General features: G+C 45.4%; 1 protein-coding gene and 1 long non-coding RNA gene across 3 annotated transcripts in view; both read right to left on the reverse strand.

Annotated features, from left to right (window-relative positions):
* Positions 1-110: 110 nt before the first annotated feature.
* Positions 111-16,936, reverse strand: LOC117881453. Of its 2 annotated transcripts, none has more exons than XR_004646803.1 (3): positions 16,381-16,936; positions 3,660-3,822; positions 111-1,607 (listed from the first exon to the last, which is right to left on the reverse strand). It is a non-coding gene; the product is annotated as an uncharacterized LOC117881453 (long non-coding RNA). The 2 variants fall into 2 exon arrangements; XR_004646804.1 differs by having other exon boundaries at positions 16,320-16,936.
* A 3,369-nt stretch (positions 16,937-20,305) lies between these two features.
* Positions 20,306-22,681, reverse strand: part of SERPINC1 (serpin family C member 1) — a 21,064-nt gene continuing 18,688 nt past the window's right edge. The window contains exon 7 of the mRNA XM_034779606.1: positions 20,306-20,548. Within this exon, the coding sequence (XP_034635497.1) occupies positions 20,375-20,548 (174 nt within the window). The 3' untranslated portion in view covers positions 20,306-20,374. The remainder of the gene's footprint in view (positions 20,549-22,681) is intronic.

The raw sequence follows: 22,681 nt of genomic DNA on the forward strand, positions 1-22,681 counted from the left end.
TTCATTGAAATGGAAATAATGATACTCATTGGGGTGGAATACATGATGTGAGGCATAACTCATTGATGGTTGTAAAGTGCTTTAAGATCATCAAGGGAAGACTCTAGAGCTAGCAAAAAATGTTTATTATTTAAGCCATTGTCATTCAAGGGAAATTTTTATATAAGAAATATATATATTTGTAACCAAATGGAAGCTAGTACTATGCAAACACTACAGGCTGTTGTTTGAACACAATCCGTGTCAGGCCTTTTAGGGCTGTTTGGGGAATAGAATATGTTGGTTTTAAAAAGGCAGCAGTCCGGCGCTCATGTTGTGCCACAGCCAGGGGAACTGGAACCTCAAATTGTTGTAAATCTGGGGGGGATGGGACAACCCATTTCAAGTGGGTGATAGATTTTGGCCAGAAGAGTCCTCCCATCATTAGTTACCTTGGCACATTGTTGCACATGAATGAGCAACGAAGTGCATACTAAAAAGGCTGTCTTTGAAAATGTAGCTTTTTGACAAGCATAATGGGAGATACACAGCCTGGAGTTTGGGAAGGTGGATTTGAAGTATTACAGATGTTAGCTAGAAAAGGACAGAAGGTCTAGAGCAAAGTTTCCCAAACTGTGAGGCATGTCCCCCAGGGAGGGGCACCATAAGATTAATGGGGGTGCGAGGACATGATGGGGCCATGCTCAAAGGCCAGGGTCAGAGTGGGGCAGGGGGTCTGTTCTGCAGGGGAAGCATTTGGGGCTCTGTGCAGCCAAGACCAGGTTCCCTGCCCATCTCGCTCCTCCACTGCAGCAGCCAGCAGTTACCCTCCTCTGCTGTGGAGGCTGGCAGGGATTCTGCGAGCAGGGAGCAAAAGGCTCCACCCTGGCAATAATGATACCCTGCTCCGCCCAGCAGGACCTCCTCCAGCCCTCCCATGGGATCAAGCCACCACAGTTCCCCTGTGACTACTGAGCCCCCCTCTTCCCTGATACTCTCCCTCCTCACAGTTATGGAGGGATGAGCATGGGACATGAATCAACGAAGGGGGACTCAGCAAAAATGTTTGGCAATCTCTGATCTAGAGGACTAGGCAGTGAAATTTGCATGGTTGAGTGGGAGTCTGACTGGGAATGTATGTCTTCCATACCAAGGGTTGAATTAGCTTCACAAGAATCTTCTTATCCCTGGATATTACTGAGTGAGAATGGCTGGGACCTATTGTTTTAGTGTAATTGTGCTGAATCTGGTCCCATTGAAGTCACTGGAAATCTTGCCATTGACTTTGATGGGACCAGAATTTGGCCCATTGACAGAAAGGAGTCTGATGTGCTTTGTATCATTTCTCCATGGCAGGTAAGATCTCTGCTTCTGGCGTGAATCTTCAGTCTTAACTTCTGATGTAAACTCAAAATATTCCTAGCCAGAATCTTCATTGCTTTATTTTACTTCCTATTCCTGGGGATTCTAAGATTTCAGGTTTCTTGCTGTGTTCTCCTCCTCCAAACTGTGAAGAAGTTACTACTGTTTCCTTTAATTTATTTTGTTCTTGTTCATAAAAGTCAGTCAGTCTGTGATTCGGCTGTATCATCAATGTCACCATCCAGCGCTTTGGTATCTTGTATGCCCTGGGAATGATTGCAATGGATAAATATGTTATGGTGGGGAGAAAAGAAGCCTTGGGTGAAGAAAGCAGAATTTTTCTTACTCCAGCTATCATTAGGGATGTATAAACCTTTTAATATTAAGTTGGGCTGCAGTAGTCTAATCGAACTTTAGTTTTAATCTGGTCACTAACTATAGCTTGCTAGATGACACATCTTGGCAGCAGAAGGGCACTTGTAGGGGATGATTCTGAGCAGTTCTTAGATGTCTTATTTACATCCATATTTCTGACTTGAGACCCAGCGTTGGTGAATCTCTTAGGAATCTGAACCTTGAAACCTTTGAGACTGGGTGGGGAAGAGAATGGATTATGGATTAAAAAAATAAATTTCTAAATTGTATTTTTCTCTTCCAAAATAGTTAAATATTTATATTTTTGGAGAAACAAGCTTTCTCCTTTTGAATCTTTTACTGGTTTCTCTGGTATCTTCCCTAGTGTCTCAGAGTTTTTCTAAGTGTGGCTTGTACGGTTAGTATCTAATTAGATGGGACAGATTACCCCATTACAATTCACACCCCTGGCAGCTGACAGTCCCTAAAGAGGGTTTCACAGCCACTTCAGAAGAGGCACGTATCTTATTGTGGTGGCTGACCAGAGAGCTCTCAAGATGAGATCAGAGAGATGGCATCGGGGCTGATGGCTCTCGGTATTATAGCGTCGCCTGTTTGCTAGTTCTTTTGTGCATTGAAATGAGCTGCTTTTCTTTTGCATCTGATAGCACCCTTTAGGTCTACTGGCTATTGACAAATCCCTGCTTGGCATGATGGGAAAGGGAGAGCTGACAAGCAGTGACATTAGCAAAGCAAATTGCGTCTGTCGAATCATTTTGACTCTCTTGTAGCCACAGTAGAACATTAGTTACTACCGCTGTGATTGGCCAATAATGAAATGACTGTTAGATTGCAGAGAAGTGGTTATTAACCTACCTTGAGCAGTCACATAGGTGTGCATTCTTAGCCTGTTACAGTCCTTAAGAGACTACCTATGCCACCAGTACAGCTGAGTCAGGGCTTTAGCCTGGTATGGAACAGAGGTAAAGCATTGTCTGCACTATAATGTGATTATTCCCCTGACTATTTAATCTGTAATGCAGATGGGTCCTATGAGAAGTATTGCAGCATTTGTATCCGGTTCCCTGCTAAAGCTAAGTGCTGGTTTACATGGTGCAGCCATGCACAGTAGAGGAGAGTGAATTCTAAAGTGCACCACCGTGGAAAGGAATAATTATTTATAATTACAAGCAGTACTATGTTAAGGTGGACTAGGGTACTTTGAGTGCATGCCTGCAGGGCCCATGCAGGCCACTTAGCGTACAACACCTTTGGTGTGCTTTAGAATTCACACCCCTCTTAGTGCACATTGTGGCAGTGTGTAGACAAAGCCCTAAGTCTCTAGTTGGTGAATCAGAGGGTTAATTGTTAAGAATACGTTGATCCAAGAAGCTGCATGGTGCTGGCATGGCTTTTCACTTTGAAAAACTCTGAGACACTAGGCTTTTCTGTTAGCCATGCCAGATAGGTTTTGTTGTATTCAGATAATTATGGAGCATATTCTGAAATGTGTACTCTTTTTGCAATAGTAGGTCATTCATCACTGTAATTTAGACATGTTTTTACTTGGTAGGACTGGGAAATCAGGCTCCCAACTGATAGTTATTGTGTCACTCACTGGAGAGAGAGTCCTCTGATCTCACTATACTTGTACCCCTTCAATGGAAGTCGAGGGCAAGGGGGAATGAATACAGAATGGTGTTTGGTCTATGTGAGCAGGTATCTGTCCCAGTCTGCTCACAAAAACAGTCCACACACGGTATAGAGTCCAAACTCACTCCTCTCACAGGGTTCTGTTTTATTACCACAGAAATTAACTATAATATATGTAGCTCAAAACTTCTCTCCAGGCTTGGCTGTTCAGTGTTCCTCCTGCTGCATTACTCAGTCCATACCCTAGATTGCCTCCTTCTAGAAAGCTACTCCCTCTTCCCTTGTATCCAGTGGGGTAATGAGCCACCTACCTCTGTGAGTTAGCAGAACGCACTGTGCATTCCCCAATATAATCAATGCCTATTAGCAAGATGGGGTGTTTCAGGCCAGCTAGGTACAGTCCAGTTTGCATTTACTGATTCCAGAGACTCCTAATAGACAGTGAAGAGTGGGGGAAGGCTCTCCTGTTCATATCTGGCAAATACAAAAATATTTAAGTTAACCAGTTTCTGACTGTGACCGCTGGATACTATTCTGTGAGGACTGGTTGTTCCATTGTGCTAGACACTGTACAAACACATAGGAAGACATAGTTCCTGCCCCAAGGAGCTTTGTCATACATCAGTTTTGTGAGGAAAAAATTCCATTAGGCCAAGGCTTCCCATAGTAAACCTCAGCTTGCAGTCAGCCTGAGTCCCTTCTGAGGTTATAATGGACATACTAGTGCAGTGGTTCTCAACCTTTTTTCATTTGCAGACCCCCTACAAAATTTTAAATGGAGGTGCAGACCCCTTTGGAAATCTATTGTCTGAATGTATGTTGAATTCTGTTCAGTCAGATTTCAGGCCAAGTCTTTTGCAGAGCCCTTGGACGTAGTTAACGGACCACAGGTTGAGAACCACTGCACTAGTGAACCCCTAAGTGCAGTTGTCTTTAGCAGGAGCCACTGTAATAAACCAGTTAAAGGGAAATAATATAGGATCCTGGGAGGACACACACCAAAGAATAAATATCCCAGTGGGGCAGAAAAGAATCGTTGAACAAATGGACAAATATTTAAGGTGTACATGGTACTTCTATTCGTATTTGTGCTAAAATAGTTTTAAATCATGTCACTTTCATTAACAAGAAAATAGCCCTTTTTTTTCTTGGAAACGGGCAGAATAAATTTAAAATTACACTAATTTAAATCAGCTATAAACCCCCACCCTGATTGCACAGGGGCTTAGTAAAGATACTGCAGGCAAAGGTTTTGGTGGGCGGTCTGGCTATTTAATGTTTGTAAATGCATGTTTATGGCACTGCGTCCACATCAGCTGTGACCATCTTGATTGCATAAAATCATTTAGTGTGAATGTGCCACGTTGTTTTACAGCTTTAATGCTTGTCCTGGAAATTTGGCTGCAAAAACTACAGACTTTTTTCCAGTACAATGACTTTTTTGCACTTTTTGTTTATAGTTAATATCGTTTAGTGCCCGTCTCTAGGTGGGTCTCTAGGGCAGGCTGATATCAGTGTTACAAGTAAGGGGCATGTTATAAAATGTGGGGAGAGAGGTTAAGGGACTGCAGCTGTGTGTGAGGAGAGCCAGCATATACCAGAGACAGAGTGGGAACATCAAGTACTGAAGCTTGCTGAATATGGCAATTAGCTTTTCCTCTAAAGTTTTCATTGTGCCTGGCCACCTTCTTGCATGAGTGCTTTGGCTTTAGTGTCTCTCTCCAGTGTAGATGGCTGACTACAGATTCTGCTACCTTGGACATCAGGAGCGAACATGTCTTGTTGGTTGGTTCCGCAGCCAAGCCTGTTGGATGAATTGTCTGGCCACCAGCATGGATTTCATGGAGCTTGGTGAAGCCCTCTGTGTTGGTTTCTCTACCACAGAGTCCCAGACTGATCAGAAAATTGCTATTTTTCAATGAGAACTGGACCCAGCCCAGTTATTTGAAAGCTTCAGAGTAGAAAAGCACTTCTCACCATGGGCAGATACTAAACTCTGTGTTCTAATTATTAAATCTCTTTGAAACCCTTTTTGCATGAGGGTTTCCATTGCTCCAGTGTGGTCAAGAGGGTTAATGGCTCCAGTGCAGTGGTTGAAATTAAAGCCATTGTAGGTGTTCAGCTTAATCAGGAGGTGGGTACCTAAAAACTGACCAGAGATGCTGTGAGAATGGAGCAACAGAGGGTCCTTTGGCACCTTTAAGACTAACAGAAGTAGTGGGAGCATAAGCTTTCGTGGGTAAGAACCTCACTTCTTCAGATGCAAGTAATGGAAATCTCCAGGGGCAGGTATCAATCAGTATGGAGATAACGAGGTTAGTTCAATCAGGAAGGGTGAGGTGCTCTGCTAGCAGTTGAGGTGTGAACAAATTTGACACCATCAGATCAGGATTAAACAAAGACTGTGAATGGCTATCCAACTACAGAAGCAGTTTCTCCTCCCTTGGTGTTCACACCTCAACTGCTAGCAGAGCACCTCACCCTCCCTGATTGAACTAACCTCGTTATCTCCATACTGATTTATACCTGCCCCTGGAGATTTCCATTACTTGCATCTGAAGAAGTGAAGTTCTTACCCACGAAAGCTTATGCTCCCAATACTTCTGTTAGTCTTAAAGGTGCCACAGGACCCTCTGTTGCTTTTTACAGATTCAGACTAACACGGCTACCCCTCTGATACTTGACACCATGTGAGAATGGAATTACTAGAGGGACCAGAGCAGGGTCATCACAGAACTCAACCCCAGAAAAAGACATTTTAATTAGTCTTTCACAGTGATCATTGCAAATGATGACCAAAATCCACTTTTAGCAAGACGGTAGTCATTCAGGATTGGCCCCAAATGCCAGTCACTGTATTATATATAGTCAAATGGTTCAGTTTCCACATGGTGAAATGGGCTGCTCTACCCACTACCATTTAGACATCTGTGAAGGAGAAAATGGCTGGAGAGTTCCATTTACAAATCCTTAATGGGCCTGGTGGTCTCTTTGTTCCAGGGCTTCCATTTCAAGTGTCCAAATCAATTTTTAAGTCTAAATGTTTCTAAAAAGCCCTCATGGTATGCCAGTAAAATATGCTTTTGCACACACAAGTAACTGCACAGTTACCCATTTTATGTTCCCTTGTATGTTTGCCTGAGCCTTTACCTATTTGCACATCCACACACATTGTTGGTGTAACTTTAGGTGTGTGTTTGTGTGTGTGTGTGAATATAGCTCTATGTATGCACTTTCAGTGCAGGGCCTATTGGTCTCTCTGTAGAGAGGGCTAAAGCCCTGTTGTAGCTCAGCAATTTGTATGTTTCTGCCACTAAGGAGAGACGAACAATAATTTCTCCCTAGGTCCTCTTGCTATCGGATGCCTATGGATATTTGTGGTGATATTCACAGCAAATCAGATATGTAGGAAATGATAGAATAGCATTTCAGGGGACAACGCACTACAAGCACTTATGGCAGCCACTACAGTAACCAATCCGCGTATCACAGCTCACGTATGTCCCCTTTCAAGGTAGTTGAAGCAGGAATAAATACGGAACTCACCCACCCCCAGACCAGAAAAGTCATTAAGGCAGAGCTGCTGGCATTGGTGACGCTCAGGGCACAGCTGGCCAGCCGTTCACTAAGGCCGATTGTCCCAGCCTAAATTGTGCAGCTGGCACAGTGAAGTCCTGTCTGAGAGACCACCCCTCTCTTCACGCCATAGGGCCACAGCTGAGAGCACAGTGAGCCAAACCCCCTTCCTCTGGATCAGGGGTTCTCAAACTGGGGATAGGGACCTCCTCAGGGGGTCATGAGGTTATTACCTGGGGGGTCATAAGCTGTCAGCCTCCACCCCAAACCCCGCTTTGCCTCCAGCATTTATAATGGTGTTAAATATATTAAAAAGTGTTTTTAATTTATAAAGAGGGTCACACTCAGAGGCTTGCTATGTGAGAGGGGTCACCAGTACAAAAGTTTGAGAATCACTGCTCTAGCTGGGCAGGGACTTGCTAGTATGGTGCTCTCTGGGAGGAGGCCTAATTTTAAATTCACACTCCCCCAGCCTGCCAGAGTCCAGATCTGTTAACCTTCAGGGTACAGTACAAAGTCTGCCTTTCCCCCTCCCCTCCATCCCCCGACTCCAGCTGTGGGGGAGTTCAGGCTGGAGCTGTTTTGTCCACTGGTAGGTAATTATTTCACATTGGGAAAAGGAGACTTTAAACTTTATGAAATTAAATTAGGCCAGGGAGCCCAGCATTTGGGATGGGCTCCTAGTTCTGCTTTTATAAAGCAATAATACACTAAACAGGGTGCAGGCCGCTTGACTGTGTGTTAAGTGATGGTGAAATAGCAAGTCAGGCCAGGGGTGGGGATGGAGATGAGAGGGAAGAGCAGTTATTGGACTCAGACCAGCACCCCCTCCTGGAATGTCAGGCTTTGCCAAGCTAGTCCGATCCTTGCTAGGGAGGGAAGTGTGTGTTGCTAGAGCAGCATTAGCAAAAAACTTCATCTGATAACAAACTGCCTCATTCAGCGAATCCAGTGCGTGGCTCAGTTTGCTGCTGGTGCACATGAGCCCGCTTTTTTTCTTGCAGTATATCTCTGTTGCTAAGCAGTCCACAAATCCTACAGGCAGGCACAAATTCCCACCTGGCAAAGGCCTGTTGCCTTGTGCAAATGGGATGTGGCCTTTCACTGGTGATGGATCCCAAACACAGTCATGCTGTTATTAACGTGAGCAGGGTGTATTTGAGTCCCAGTTTTAAAGCTTTGTGTTTTGTGGAGTTGGTGGGTGGGTGACTGGGATGTGTATGCTTATGGCCTTCAAAGGGAAAACCAGGATCATGTTAAGAGCTGTGCTACCTGCATCTCTCTGCTTAGCATACAGAGCCTGTTTTGGCACCTGGGGAAGAGAGTGTTGCAGACCGTGTATAGTGTTTAAAACACTGAGCAGTTACACGAGCTGATTGGAGACATTAGCAGTTTGCTGCAAAAGTAATGGAACTGTCTGATGGACGTGTCCACCTAGATCTCGTGCCGGATTCTTCCCAACTCAGGCCATTGGGTAAGCAGTGAGAGGATGTCTGCAAAGTGTAAACAGAAATAAAGTGGAAAGTAAGGTTGGTTTGGTGGCATTAGAATGATAATGACAAAACGTGGGGAGAGAAGCCAGCTGGGCCAAGACAAGGAGTTAGATCATGTAGTTCCACAGTTGTTTCTGAGGGTGTTTCAGTGTAAGTGTTGCTTTGCCTGTTTCTGGTGGTAGCCAGCAAGAGCACTGGGGAGAATGGGAATGAAATGCACCTGCAAATCTTGATGGGAAAGAACTGTTTGTCTCTAGCATGTTTCAGATGTTGTGCATAGGGAGGGAGCAAATTAAAAACCTAGGTTCATTTAGGAGCACCCAGTGGTACCTCTATCCTAATACGTGTACTGTTTTTCAGCAATAACCAGCAATGTACAGCTGCAGCAATGTTAAGCCACTGGCACAGGCATTTCTGGCCTCTTGGCCACTGTGTCATGCATGAGGGGCAAAGTGCCTGAACCCTGGCTAAACTAGTGCTGATACCATTGCTGCCACCAGTGCAGCTGCAGGGAGCTGCTGTAATACTGCACTTAATTTTTCTAGCCAAGGTCAGGAAGTGATGGCAAGCTTTTTAAAATGTGTGCGGTATAGCTGCATCAGGTGCAGCAGGGTTTGTCCCCAGAGGTGTTTCAATCACTGGCTGAAATCCTCAGTGCTGCCTGAGGCATTAGAATTAATGGCAGTTAAGCATCCAGATTCCCTAAGTGACTAAAAATCCCTTTCTCTGAAATTTAAATGCTACAGACTCTATTTCTAAGCAGTTGATAATCTGAGTTTAAATGGGAGAATGACCGAGAGGATTGTGTCAGCACTGAAGTGAAGACAAAGTGAATTGTAGTGGACTAGCAAAGAGTTTCCAAGCACATGCACCACTTTAAAATATGACTAATTCCCTAGGGACAAGTGGCGTATGTGCCTTTGAAAATCTTGCCTTAGCTCTCTATCTTTTGCATAATCAGTAATGGCTGGGTACATCCATGAAATTACATTTCTTACCTAAAACATGCCATAGAAATCTGCTGTTTCCTGTGTCAGACTGCAGCCCTGATTTTCCTTGGTTTACAAATAAACCAGGCTGTATTTACCATTAGCATTATCATTTAAATGATCTCTCCCAAGAGCTGTCCCATTCATATCAGTGACACTTTTGAAACACGTTCAGGTATCTTTAAACACTGCTATGCAACTTCCTTGTTCAATTTTACATATTCTGATTACATGAATAGTCATCTAAGACAGTAATAAAAAAAACAAGCCTCTACGTTATTTTTCCATGGGCACTGTCAGGTTTATCAAGCCCCATATTTAGCTTGGTTTGTATAAACCCATCTTTAAAAACTCAGACACCCTCCCCCCCGCCCCTCCCGAATAAGTATTTTCATTATTTTTGTATTGCAGGGAACTGTATTTATTTAAAACATCCCTGTTGGGTTTGGATTTCAAATACACCACCATGGGATAGGGCATGAGAAACAGATATGGGGGTGGGAGAGAAGAGTGAAACAGGCCAGTCTAGTTTCAGGCAATCGTAGTGAAATACAGAAAATAATGATATAAATGGGGGAAAGTAAATTTTAAATTATTAAATCTGAAAAAGCTTAAAAGCCTACCTTGGACAAAGACCATTTTTGATAGTGATTTTTTAACCCGATCATATCACTTCAGCAGTTTCTAAGTTTTTGTTGTGCTTAGTAAAAATTGTACATTGTGAGGTGCATAAAGCCAGCAGAGGGGTGGGGAGCCTGTTTTTATCCAGAGGTCTAGGGCATTTAGTACAAATGGGAATTTGTGCCTCCCATGATGCTATACCCCTTAGGGTTTTCACATATATGGAAGCTCTCTGAGTTACTGTGAAGCTTTTATTTAATAGCTTTATTTCATGCAAATCAGTATGTGAACACACCTACCACACTGACTTAACGGGGTGGGAGTGGTCAGCAAGAGCCAGGTCCAGTTTATATTTGAAGTCAGACATTATGTAAGCTTCATATTAACAAAGTGTTGACAATGAAATGCATTGAACTCTGATTTTATAAAAAGGTTTGAAACATTCCACTACTCTCTCTTTCTGCTGAGGAATTCTCTCCTCCCCCCCAGAATCCTTTCAAGTTTGTTGCAATATAAATTTGAAGCACCCTCAAGTTCACGATGACTTACATTACTCTGTTAAAAATGCAGTGGTAGAATTCAGTTAATGTAGTGTGCTGCCTGGTTACACTCAAAATACAGGCTTTGGGCACAATTTGTCTCATATCTGGCACCGTGGCTCTAGATTTTTGTTGCGATGCGCTTCTGTTCTTCCTAAGCATTAGGAACATTCACGTGGGGGTTCTCTGCCTCTAAGGAAAGCAGCATGTCTGAGCTGAGATCAGCTGTATGGCATAGAGAGTGGAGTTTTGCATTAATCGTATAATGCCACGCACCAGAGACGCATTCCCTTTGGCTTTACTGAGTAACCTCCCTTAGCACCACATGACTTGCAAAGGATTCTGGGGCTACAGCTTCAGCAGGACAACTGAATCAGGGAAGTGTTTTTAAATTGAATGGGGAAGTTTTTTCCCTTCTCAATTATAAATTTGTTTCTTTTATGCTTCTGTGTGTAAAGTTGCTCATTGATTTTTAGACTGGCAATGCAGTATGCAAATCAACCTCTCTCTTGGAGGAAAATATGGAGACATATGGACTTGGCCCCAGCCTTGTTTAAAGCATGAGATGTGTTGGCTCTGGCACTGAGTGTTCCAGTTGTACTGTGATTCCTCACCTTGGGCTGTGCATAAGGGGAGGGCAGATGAGTGACAAAAGAAGGAAACAACGTAGTAGCAATTTTTATTCTTGAAATTGAAAGCAAGCTATTCTAAACAGCGCTTTGTGGGGGAAGGGTGAAAGCAAGGCCCAGGTTCTCTTATCCCCTGCCCCCAACCTTAGCATCTGAGCCTGTATTTGATCTGGAATTGTCCTCATGAAGGGCTCTCTCACCCCCCTCCTCCTGACCAAACCTCTCATTTCCCAACCTCACCCCCATCTTTTCTACACGAGGCTGTGAATGTGAGCCTCAGGCTGGGGAGCTACTGGCTCTTTTTTCCTTTGTAAGTGTGTCCAGGAAAATTGCCTCTTGCATCAAATGTTGTCCTCTGCAGTCGCATGATAACACTGAAGAATAGCTCTGACTGAGAAATCTCCACCCATAGTGATGAATGGGTGTGGGCCCAAGGAGAATGGAGCATTTAGTTACTAAAGTAATTTAAACTTACTATAAGTGGCTTTTTATTGCTATTTGCTAATCAAATTTGATTCATAATATACTAAACTGACAATCAATTTCTAAAATACAGAAACCCTTTAGAGGGGGAGGATTGAATACATTTTCAATAGAAAAGAACTGGGGTAACTTTGTCCTTAGAAAAACAGAGGAAAAGGTTTGTGTGGTGGTGGTTTTCTGGAGTAATCACTCCATCCACTGCGTTGCATCACGCTGCAGAAGACGTACAGGACAGTAACTACCTCCCTCTAGCTGAGTGCTGAGGTTGCCATGCCTACACATGTTGCTATGTACAAAGCTTTTATGTAGAACAGTGGTTCTCAACCTTTTTTCATTTGCAGACCCCTAAAAAATTCCAACTGGAGATGTGGACCACCTTGGGGAATCTGTTATCTATACATGTAGTTTAAAGTCTTTTATAGACCCTAGCCATAATCTGTGCCCCTTTCCCCCCACCCCAGGGGTCCACAGCCCACAGGTTGAGAACCACTGATGGAGGACACAGATTTAATTTTGCCCCACCCGTGTTTTTAAAATGCAGGTCTGCTCTGTTAAGTGACTCTGTGAAAATGGCACCTGGGGTTGTGCATTCATTCTCCCCAACTCCAGCTTTGGTTTACAAGCAAGATCTTTTTTCTAACAGACAGCCCTACAAACTACCTTTTGGTTCTGAAAGTAAAGCTGGGTGCTTTCTGGCTTGTTCATACTCTAATAATGAAGGCCAAAGGCCAGTGTCAGACCTGTAACACTGTGGGCTTAACTTCCTGCGGTTGGAACTGAGTTAATCCTGTTACCCTAGGGGAAGAATCCAGCTCCGTCTCTCTACTGCAGCGCTGACAGGTGTGAAAAGCAATAAATACCTTATTTTAGGCACTAGGCAGCAGATCTGACTCTGAGTACACAGGGGAGAAACAGACCCGCTAAGTAAAAAGGTGCCATTTTTACAAAGTCCCTTTTCCAATGAGAACAGCACTTTACCTAGGTTACGTTAAGGAAGAAAAACCCCATGCCTGAAGAAATGCACTTTAAATCTTAAGATGGGTGTAGCTGTTGCTGGCTTTGTAGCCACTTGTACATGCAGCTGGATTGTTTTAGCAAGAGAGTTTTGGAGGGAGTGATGTTGCTAAACCTTTGGCTGCTGCCATTGCCTGCTGCAGCCTCATAAGCAAATGCAGCTCTACCTCCTACCTCAGCATCCCCTCCTTGTGCAAGATTGCGGCCCAGGCTACACTAAAAACCCAGGGGATTACCCACCCCGGCAACCATGGCTGTAGCTCAGCATGGTGAGAGCGTTCTCTGAACAGGCACAAATCGATCTGTGTGAATGCTTTTATATACAAGTGGGCCTAAAAAAAGTGCCGTCCACTGTAGAGCGTGTTTAACACCCATTTATAATAGGTCAGAAGTTACACCAGTTATAGTACAGCTAGGGTGACCAGACAGCAAATGTGAAAAATCAGGACAGGGGGTAATAACCTATATAAGAAAAAGACCCAAAAATCAGGACTGTCCCTATAAAATCGGGACATCTGCTCACCCTAAGTACAGCAGATGGACCATCAACACAGTCGAGGCTTAACTCTGGGCTAACAGGACTGAGCCACAACAGAGCTGTTACTGTTTTTTTTTTTTTTTTTTTTTTAAAGTGTAGATGCAGCCCTACTCAGTTCTATGGTTTTAAAGTCCAAATGTTATTCTTGTCTCACATGGACCCTGCTGTTGCCTGGTGTTTAGAGTAACCAAAAATCTAATAATTGGGACATCTCTTTAAAATGCTGACCTATGAATCTGAAGCTGGTGTATGACACCTGTCCTAACACTTGAGACTATTTTCACAGGTAAGAAGTTTCATGCTGTACTAACTTTTTTTTTTTTTTTTTTTTTTTTTTGGCGTGGGGCATTGTTAGATTCCTTATTTTAAAAAGGCGACGTTCACACTGAGTCTGCAGTAGGTTGAAGTGGGGCCCTGCTATGTGTAATTTGTGAAGATCGGAACTGGTCTTAAATGATTTTACAAGCTTCGCCCAAGCTGGTCCTCTAACCTTCCTTTCCTCTCTGTGACTCAGGCACACACCAGCACTTAGTGAGGGCTAGCTGGTGCGTGGCTGCTAGCCCACACTAATTGTTGATGGTGCTGATAGGGAAGGGAAGCAAGAGGACCAGGGTTTAAGACATAAGGGGGAAGATATACAATTGTACAAAACATTTAAATCAGTTTAGAAAAAGCTCTCAGCAAACAGCTTTAAGAACAATGTGAATGAAAACGTAGCAACTTGGTTAGGAACCTTTGAAAATTCTATAAATGTATACTTGAAATTCTGTTTGTATTAAAAACAAATTGCATTTTCTTCTTTCTTTTAACACTGTAAAAGAACATTATGCATGTGAGTGGTTTGAAAATTAAATGGTTTAATACTCACTGTTGTCTTTTTTGGAACTGACTAGTCTGCTATATTCATTCAATCTATTCTTTAGACACACTAGTAACATGCCATTCAAACACAAGCTCTCCTGTGGCTGGAGCTGGCCCTGGGCCATCTTGTCCCTAGTCTTTCATTTATCGGTCCTCCCCCCATCTAAGCTCAGGACCCACTTGGTTTCTCCCCGCCACCCTTAGTCACAGAGCAGAACTGATAACTACTCAGATGGTAACATCTTTGGTCTCCCCAAATTCCCGTTTGATTTCTCCCTCCTAGGGTTTCAGAGGTAGGAGAGGTGACCTTTTGATGGCCATTTTGAGCCCCTTCTTATAGGCATCAAGCCTGAAAAGGCCGTTCTGAATCAAGAGTCCTCTGTTCCTTGTGCAACCTGACAGCCTCTGCAGAGAACACAGCAGCAGTCTTGCTGAGGCAGCACTCTCCCCTCCCACAGCTGGGAGGAAAATGGCTTGCTGAAGTGATAGGGCAGCATAGCCCGTGGTTCTATCAAGCCCACTCTCCCACAGCAAGCGGGAAAGTGCTAAGCAGCAGAGAGCCTCCCAGAAAACACTGAATCAGAGGGAAAATAGCCTTTGGCCAGCACCTGAGGAATTTTTCCTATACAGCCTCCTCATCTGGTGCTCACACTCCTAGGCTGGATTAACCAGTTCTTCTTCGCAGCCCACAAGAGAAATGGAAGTCAACTCTTCCTCACCCAAAGGCCACCCCTACAAAACTAGGGCCTCCACCTTCATCTATCTGAACTCCAGAAACATAGCTGCTGCCCCTGAAGCACCACTGTTTGCACATGCAAGTGATATGGAGGCCCTGCCCTGAAAACCGGGCCCAGTACTGGCTTGTTCTTATACCCTCCTTAACCAGTGAAAGGAGAAGGCCTAGGAATGGGACTCAGGAAATCTGGCTTCTAATCCTAGCTCAGCCACTGCTGTTAGATAAGGTACAGTCAACGCTTTGAACAGTGGCCACTGATTTTAGGTGCTCAACTTGAGATTGGGGCTGATTTTCAAAGGAGCTGCACATCCTGACCTCACCCTGGAGTTTGATGCCCAGCACTTCTAAAAATCAGGCCTACAAAGTTCTCAGGCTGGGCACCCAAAAATCAGTGGCCAGTGTGAAAATGTTGAATGTAGTCTTGAGCCTTCCCTGCTGTAAAATAGGTACACACACGTCTCATAGGAAGCGGAGACTTAAGTGCTTTAAGATCCTCACCATAGTGGGGCTAGCAAAATAGCATAAGTCACTTGGTGGAGTTCACCACTTGTAACCTGCCCTTAGAGGGCAAGTCAAGCCAGGGACCAGGTTATGGAAGTGAGGGATCAGAAGTTGGTTTGCCACAGTCATGGAAGAGACAGACGGTGGAGAATAGGTGATTAAAGAGATGGAGAGCTACTATGCAAACACATATATACACACATTATATAACCCAGAACCTCCATTAACCCTCCATCCTCCACCTATTGTCTTTTCCATGATTCTGGCAAACAGTTTCCCCCCCCTTTACTCCTATAACTTCCTGTGAGCCTAGGTGGCAAACTGCAGTGATTCTGGACTCTACCTATTGGAAAGTCTGTGAATAGACTGAGCCAAAGATACTCGTGCAAGTAAATGGCTTCTGACTGTGGTGGTACAACAGCTTGCGACACTCTGGTCCATCTTTGCAAGCTTCTGTTTCCCTTCTGCAGAGTTCTCAGGTGATCAGCTTTTGACAAAGTTCAGTTGTTTTCGCTCCAGTGTGTTTATATCCATGTGGACTATAGCACAGTCTGACAGTAATACAAGCTACATTGGGACAGCACTGCTGCGGCTGCACTACAACATAAGTCTCATTACCCCAGGGAGTTCCAGGAATGCCTTTGGAATCTGCTCCTTTAGCTGGAGGTCTGGTGATTTAATAACGAAACCTACCAGGTTAAAGCACTTAACATTCCAAGTGTGAGAGGTGAACTCGGCCACTGACTGGACCAAGGATGCAGTGTGTTCTGTCGGGCACGTCTTCTACCCGTGAGTCTCGGCCAAGCACTAAAACACCTGCTCTCTTTGCTGTCTTTCCTCAAATACACACCAGCAGGCTTTTTCTGGCTGCAGAGTGCGCATAGCTCCTCTGCGCAAGCCACAAGGCCCCTCCTGGGAGCAGGGTTCTCCCAGCTTCTGGCTGCAGATTGTGTTTTCTCTAGATGTAATATGCTCCTAGAACAACTCTCACCTGTTTCCAGGCAGCTCATCTGTGCCTTTGTCCTTCCTCTGAGCAGCTCTTTCCAACCTACCTCTGTGCTTCGGGGGCAGAGCGCAAGCGGCAGGCTCGAGAGCTGGTTCCTCCTTGCTCTGCACCTCTCTCAGCCTTCCTCTTCGCCACTAGCAGCATCAGCACCTCACTTCAGGGTCGAGGGAGTGAGATGAAGGAAGCCACAGGCTGCAGAAGGAGATGGATTTTAGGGGGTAGGGACTGGAGCTGAGAACTGAGGTCCAATGAGCAAGAGGAAGAGGCTGCCCTGGAAAAGCAGCAGCATGGAAGGGAAATATAGTAGTTTGGCAGCTTTCTGGGCCACCTGTGGAGCCTGCTTGAGGACACCGGGTCCCAGCCTTTCCACGTACAGACAGCACTGCACCCAGGCCATCTCCTCTTCTCAGTGCTCTCTCAGACCCCAACTCCCATGGAAGAGTAGCAGCAAGGGATGAACCCAGGGGTCTGCTAGCCTTTTCTCACCTACAGTCTACGCAAGTTTTACACCATAAAGACAAGAGCCCAGCACCTCAGAAAAATAAAATCATTCAATAGCCTAAGAGTTTCAGTACATGAAGCTGCCTGAACCTGGGCTTATAGAGTTAAGATCTCAATTTTTTTTTTATTTTGTTTGTTTTTTGTGGGGGGGGGGGGGGGGGGGGGGTGGGGGAGAAGGGGAGGAGACTCAAAATTACAACATGCTCATAATACAAAAGCAAAACCATAGTCAGCCACTTGGTCTTTCCCTGTTGAAACTCCACTTCAGGGAAAGATACTGAATATTAGACAGTATGGAAAGGCACAGGCGTTCAGATCCTGGTTTAGAGAATCCATATAGAACACCCTTAATTCTGCCCAAGACCCACTGAGAACTAGGACACAATCTCACATGCAACCAACACATCTCTCTGCACTGGTGATTCCAGAAACTAGCAGATCATCTAACTTAAGTACCTTACAGTCAGTCATTGATAGGCCTATAGTGTCAAGAGCTGATTCAATGAGTTGCTTAGGGGAAACCATTTACAGTGCATGTTTTATCGGTCCAACAAAACCCAGGAACTATGCTACATAACCTTGAGTGCCATCTACTGGCACCTTATCCATAAACTATTTACATAGATACATGTACAGAGCACCCCTAACATATTACTGTAGCATTTAGACCAGGGATCTCAAACTCAAATCACCACAAGGGCCACATGAGGACTAGTACATTGGCCCAAGGGCTGCATCACTCAAACCTCTTCATACAACGATACAAAAGCATAGTAAAAAATGAAGGGTAATATAGTATGCTGTTAAAAGTCAATGTATTAACTTTTTAAAAACTAATGAGAAGAGGGGTTTTAATAAAATATAAACACCTGTAACTATTCCTTATGTAGTCAGTAACACCGATGATGATCTACACTAAGAGTTTATCAACGTAGCTGTAATGGCAGGAACTTTTTAAAGTAACAAAATATGTTGCCACTTTTAACAAACATTCTTCCCAACTACTCACAGCAAAGAATCATACATGCTGAACTTCATACCTCAGACTGCTCGTCTAGTCCATGAGGCCCTGCCTCTTCCCACCCCTTCTCCGCCCCAATTCCGACCCCTCCCTGCCCCTATTCCAAGGGTTCTCAAACTGGGGGTCAGGACCCCTCAGGGGGTCCCAAGCGGTCAGCCTCCACCCCAAACCCAGCTTTGCCTCCAGCATTTATAATGGTGTTAAATATAAAGTTTTTAACGTATAAGGGAGGTCGCACTCAGAGGCTTGCTATGTGAAACAGGTCACCAATAAAAAAGTTTGAGAGCCACTGCCCTATTCCAACTCCTCCTCCAAATCCCCGCCCTGGCCCCACCTCTTCTTTGCCTCCTCCCCTGAGCACACTGCGTCCTTGCTCCTCCCCCTCCCTTCTGGAAATGCCACCAAACAGCTGTTCAGCAGCAGGAAGTGCTGGGAGGTAGGCAGAGGAGTGGGGAAGGCGGGGGCAGGTGGAGTCGGCGCCTACGGTGGGCCACAGGAAATAACTTCACGGGCCGTGTGTTTGAGACCCCTGATTTAGACTGAAATGCACCTCCCTGCCTCAAGGCCATGCCTTGCCACGGATAAGAGACAGGCTTTTATAGCTCTTCTTCAACAGGGGACCACATTCAAGACAACTATTCACGATTCAGAAACTGACAGGATAAGAGTACTGAAGTATAGCACAGACGTATAGCTACAAATCTATTCACTGGTGGAGCAAAAGTTAAGGATCGGAGACCACACTTGTATAGGAGACAGATACACAAAACCAAAGCCACACAAGCTATAGTTTCTCAACTCCACAAACTAACTGTGCAAATGAAGTAGATACAGGAATTCTTTAAGCCCTTAATATGGGTGGCTGATTAGCAGGAGCTAGAGGCAGAGTAATGGCTGTTGCCATGACCTTAATTGTGGATTTCTGTAATTCTGAATGGAAGTTTAATGAACATGGAACTTTCAGGACTCATTTGCAGAGCTGATGAAAAAACCCATTTGCTTATGGGGAAAACCCTTTCAATAACTGACAGATATTTACAACTTTGACTGGCAGGTCCTTTTACTGGTGAATAAACAGATTTCAGTCAGGCATGTCTGTCAAGTCGATACCATTTCAAAGCAGTATAGTGGGGTCATGCAACTCTTTTGGCTGTCAGGTGCTTCATGTACACCGCCCAGAGGTGTTTCTGCCACAGCTACTGGGCCAAAATTTCCCAGTAGCAATTACTGCAATTCATTCATGTGTATTAGGGTCCTGCCTAGAGACTAGAAGTTCCTGAAGGCCAACAGAGGGATGTAATGGGCAACTGCTCTCTGACGGTACATCTACACTGCTTTGTAAGCCCCGGATTAGTAGAATTCGAGTCCCGGTTTGAACCCTCCACCCTTGTGGGGTCCTAGGATCCTCACTTAGAGCCTTGGGTTAGCATGATGTGTATGTAGATAGAAGGGGGGTTAGGCTTGAGCCAGAGTTTGAATCCTGGATTTACATTGCAGTGTAGACATACCCTGACAGTTTTGCCATTGACTTCCATGGAGCAGGGTTAGGCTTTAATTTAGCATTGTTCTAATGCAAAATTTATTTATTTAATTTCGAGCCCTCTCCCTTACAAAATGGGACTGTCCAATGTAATCTAGATGGAACTGGGACCATCAATACATTGATTCCAATAAACACATTCTACTTTAAGTAAATCAGTCTTTTGAGCCTGCTGTCTAATTTTGCATAGCCTAGGAAACCTTTTAAAAGCACATACCTTAATATCCAAAGCTTTCAGGGCAGTATTTCTCAATTTGAGCCTCAGTGTGTTAGTGGGCATTTTAACACCACTCACTCAAATATGGCCCAGCCTCCCCTATCGTAACAGAGGGGCAAGGCAGGCCAAATTTCAAGAAGTGGCATTCTGACTATGAGTGAGTGGGAAGATTCGCCACACCCCAGCAGGAAGTTTGATGTGCCCATCCACTAGGATAAGAGTGGGCTGGGGAGAAACACCCATTTATTAAAGATTGAGGGCTCTACGGGACCAGCCTGCTCCTCTCTCATGTACTGAAAGATTTATAACAAGGAAAAAACTGGCCATTCATATTTTAGCTTGCTGGATTTTTTTTTTTTTTTTTTAAATGGAAGATGTGATCAGAGTTACAGTTGAGGCCCGAATGAGGACGACGATACACAACAAATCTTGGTGCAAAATACCAGGAGAATCCAGCCTCCTTTTAATAGAGAGAATGCAGGATGGGACTTCTTCTGGTGATGAGAGCACATCACCCTCTCTCGCCTGACCATGACAGCAAGGGGGTAAACAGCTTAATAGGTTACAGTCCCTAAGTAAGGGTTGTGTCAAATAACAGGACAGCTGCCCTGAGAGAAAGCTGGGCCTTCCCAGGAGGCCCTCAAAACTGCTGACCAGCAATACTGCAGAAAACGCTGCATTGGAGACAGACATGGGGAAAATGATATTTTATTGACTGGATACCCATGTGGACGGAGAGGCTGGGACCTGGCCACGGCTCCTTAAGGGCAGGGATTGGATATTCGGCCCATGAAGATGATGGTGTTGATGGCAACTTCCCGGATGAGCAGCAGGAAGGGCCTGTTAGCATTGAAGATCATTTTGTTCATGGGAAACGAACGCCCCGAGATCATAACTACGGTAGAAGCTGCTGCCTCACTGCCTTCCTCATTCACCTGCCAATCAGACGGAAGATGGGATTAACATACAGTCCTCATGTGCATAGGGCAGATGTGCATGCTGCAGCCCCCCCTTACTTCCAAGTTGGCTGGGAGTGCATGAGAGAAAAGTCACAGGCACACGGCTGTGAAATGCTCACTCCCTCTGTGCAGAGCTCCCAGGGTCCTGCCGGCTGCAGGTGGTACACCAGGCTTCTCCACATGCTACCACAGAGCACCCACCCCCTCTGCTACAGCTAACTGAGGATTTTCAAGGAGTGGTTTTAAAAGGTTCTCCCCCATTGTTTTATGGATCTGAAGCACACAGAAGAATACACAAACATCATCTTATGTGATAAAGTCATGAGACAGTCCTTTACATCTGGTTAACACTCGATGCATCTGGACCTAAGAGGCCAGATTTTCAAACTCATCCACTTCCAAACTCTGATGTGGACGTGTAACCCCATGATTTCCGGCACATGTGTAAGTATGTTCCTGTGCAAATCGGAGGGGCCTATGCATGCCTGAAAAACAGGCCCACAAGCCACCTGTGCTATTCTGATCAATACACTGACAATCCTGAATCAACAGGGGGAAGAAGGACTAATGCCCAGACTCTCAAAGGTTCTTGGGTGCCCAACTCCTACTGGTTTCAGTGGGAGTTCAGTGCCTATATACTTTTGAGGACCTGGGCCTAGCTGATTTAGGAGAATCTAGAGATGGAGAAAGATGAATCTAAGTTCTAAATCTGCAACATTAGCTGCGGAAGCAAGACCAGCATAATTTTAAAGAATCCTTATTGAGGTTGCAGGAACAAACTGTCCTGATGTGTAGAAAGAATAGTAAATATGGCAGGCAACCAGCTTGGCTTAACAGTGAAATCCTTGCTGATCTTAAACACGAAAAAGAAGCTTACAAGAAGTAGAAGATTGGACAAATGACCAGGGAGAAGTATAAAAATATTGCTCAGGCATGCAGGAGTGAAATCAGGAAGGCCAAATCACACTTGCAGTTGCAGCTAGCAAGAGATGTTAAGAGTAACAAAAGAAGTGTTTCTTCAGGTATGTTAGCAACAAGAAGAAAGTCAAGGAAAGTGTGGGCCCCTTACTGAATGAGGGAGACAACCTAGTGACGGGATGTGGAAAAAGCTAATGTACTCAATGCTTTTTTTGCCTCTGTCTTCACAAACAAGGTCAGCTCCCAGACTGCTGCACTGGGCAGCACGACATGGGGAGGAGGTGACCAGCCCTCTGTGGAAAAAGAAGTGGTTAAGGACTATTTAGAAAAGCTGGACGAGCACAAGTCCACGGGGCCAGATGCACTGCATCCAAGGGTGCTAAAGGAGTTGGCTGATGTGATTACAGAGCGATTGTCCATTATCTTTGAAAACTCATGGCAATCGGGGGAGGTCCCGGATGACTAGAAAAAGGCTAATGTAGTGCCCATCTTTAAAAAAAGAGAAGGAGGAGGATCCAGGGAACTACAGGCCAGTTGGCCTCACCTCAGTCCCTGGAAAACTCATGGAGCAGGTCCTCAAGCACTTAGAGGAGAGGAAAGTGATCAGGAACAGTCAGCATGGATTCACCAAGGGCAAGTCATGTCTGACTAGGGTGACCAGATCACCCAAGTCAAATATCGGGACGCGTGGCGGGGGGCGTGGCCAAAAAAAAACAAAAAAAACCACACCTTCCTCCGCAAGTGCTGGAGGGAGGCCCGGGAGACTCAGGGGAAGCGTGGGGCCGGGGTGAGTAAGAGTCTGGCCTGGTCCAGAGCAGGCAGGACTCAGTTGGGTGGTAGGGAGAGGAGGGGGGCGGCCCGCGGGGCCAGGCGGTGGGGCTGTTCTCACCCCCAGGCAGCAGGACTCGGGAGCAGCCGCTGCTGCAGCTCCCACTGCCGCGGGGGGAGGAAGCGGCCATGGCGCTTGGCAGCTGCGACTCTGGCGCCCCCGAACCCGGGCCTGCTGCGGGGACCCAGCAGCGCGTACGCTGCGCCCAGCCCAGCCCCTGGCCAGTCGCGTCTGGGCTGCTGCCCAGCTGGTGCTATCGCGCGGCAGCCCCGGAGTGGGGGCAGCAGGCCCCAGCCCCCCCCCGTCCCGCAGGGGAACGAACGGGGCTGGGCTGCCGATGCCTCTGCCCCGGGGCCGCCGCG

Source organism: Trachemys scripta, chromosome 8, assembly GCF_013100865.1.
Source record: "Trachemys scripta elegans isolate TJP31775 chromosome 8, CAS_Tse_1.0, whole genome shotgun sequence".
Classification (NCBI taxonomy): domain Eukaryota; kingdom Metazoa; phylum Chordata; order Testudines; family Emydidae; genus Trachemys; species Trachemys scripta.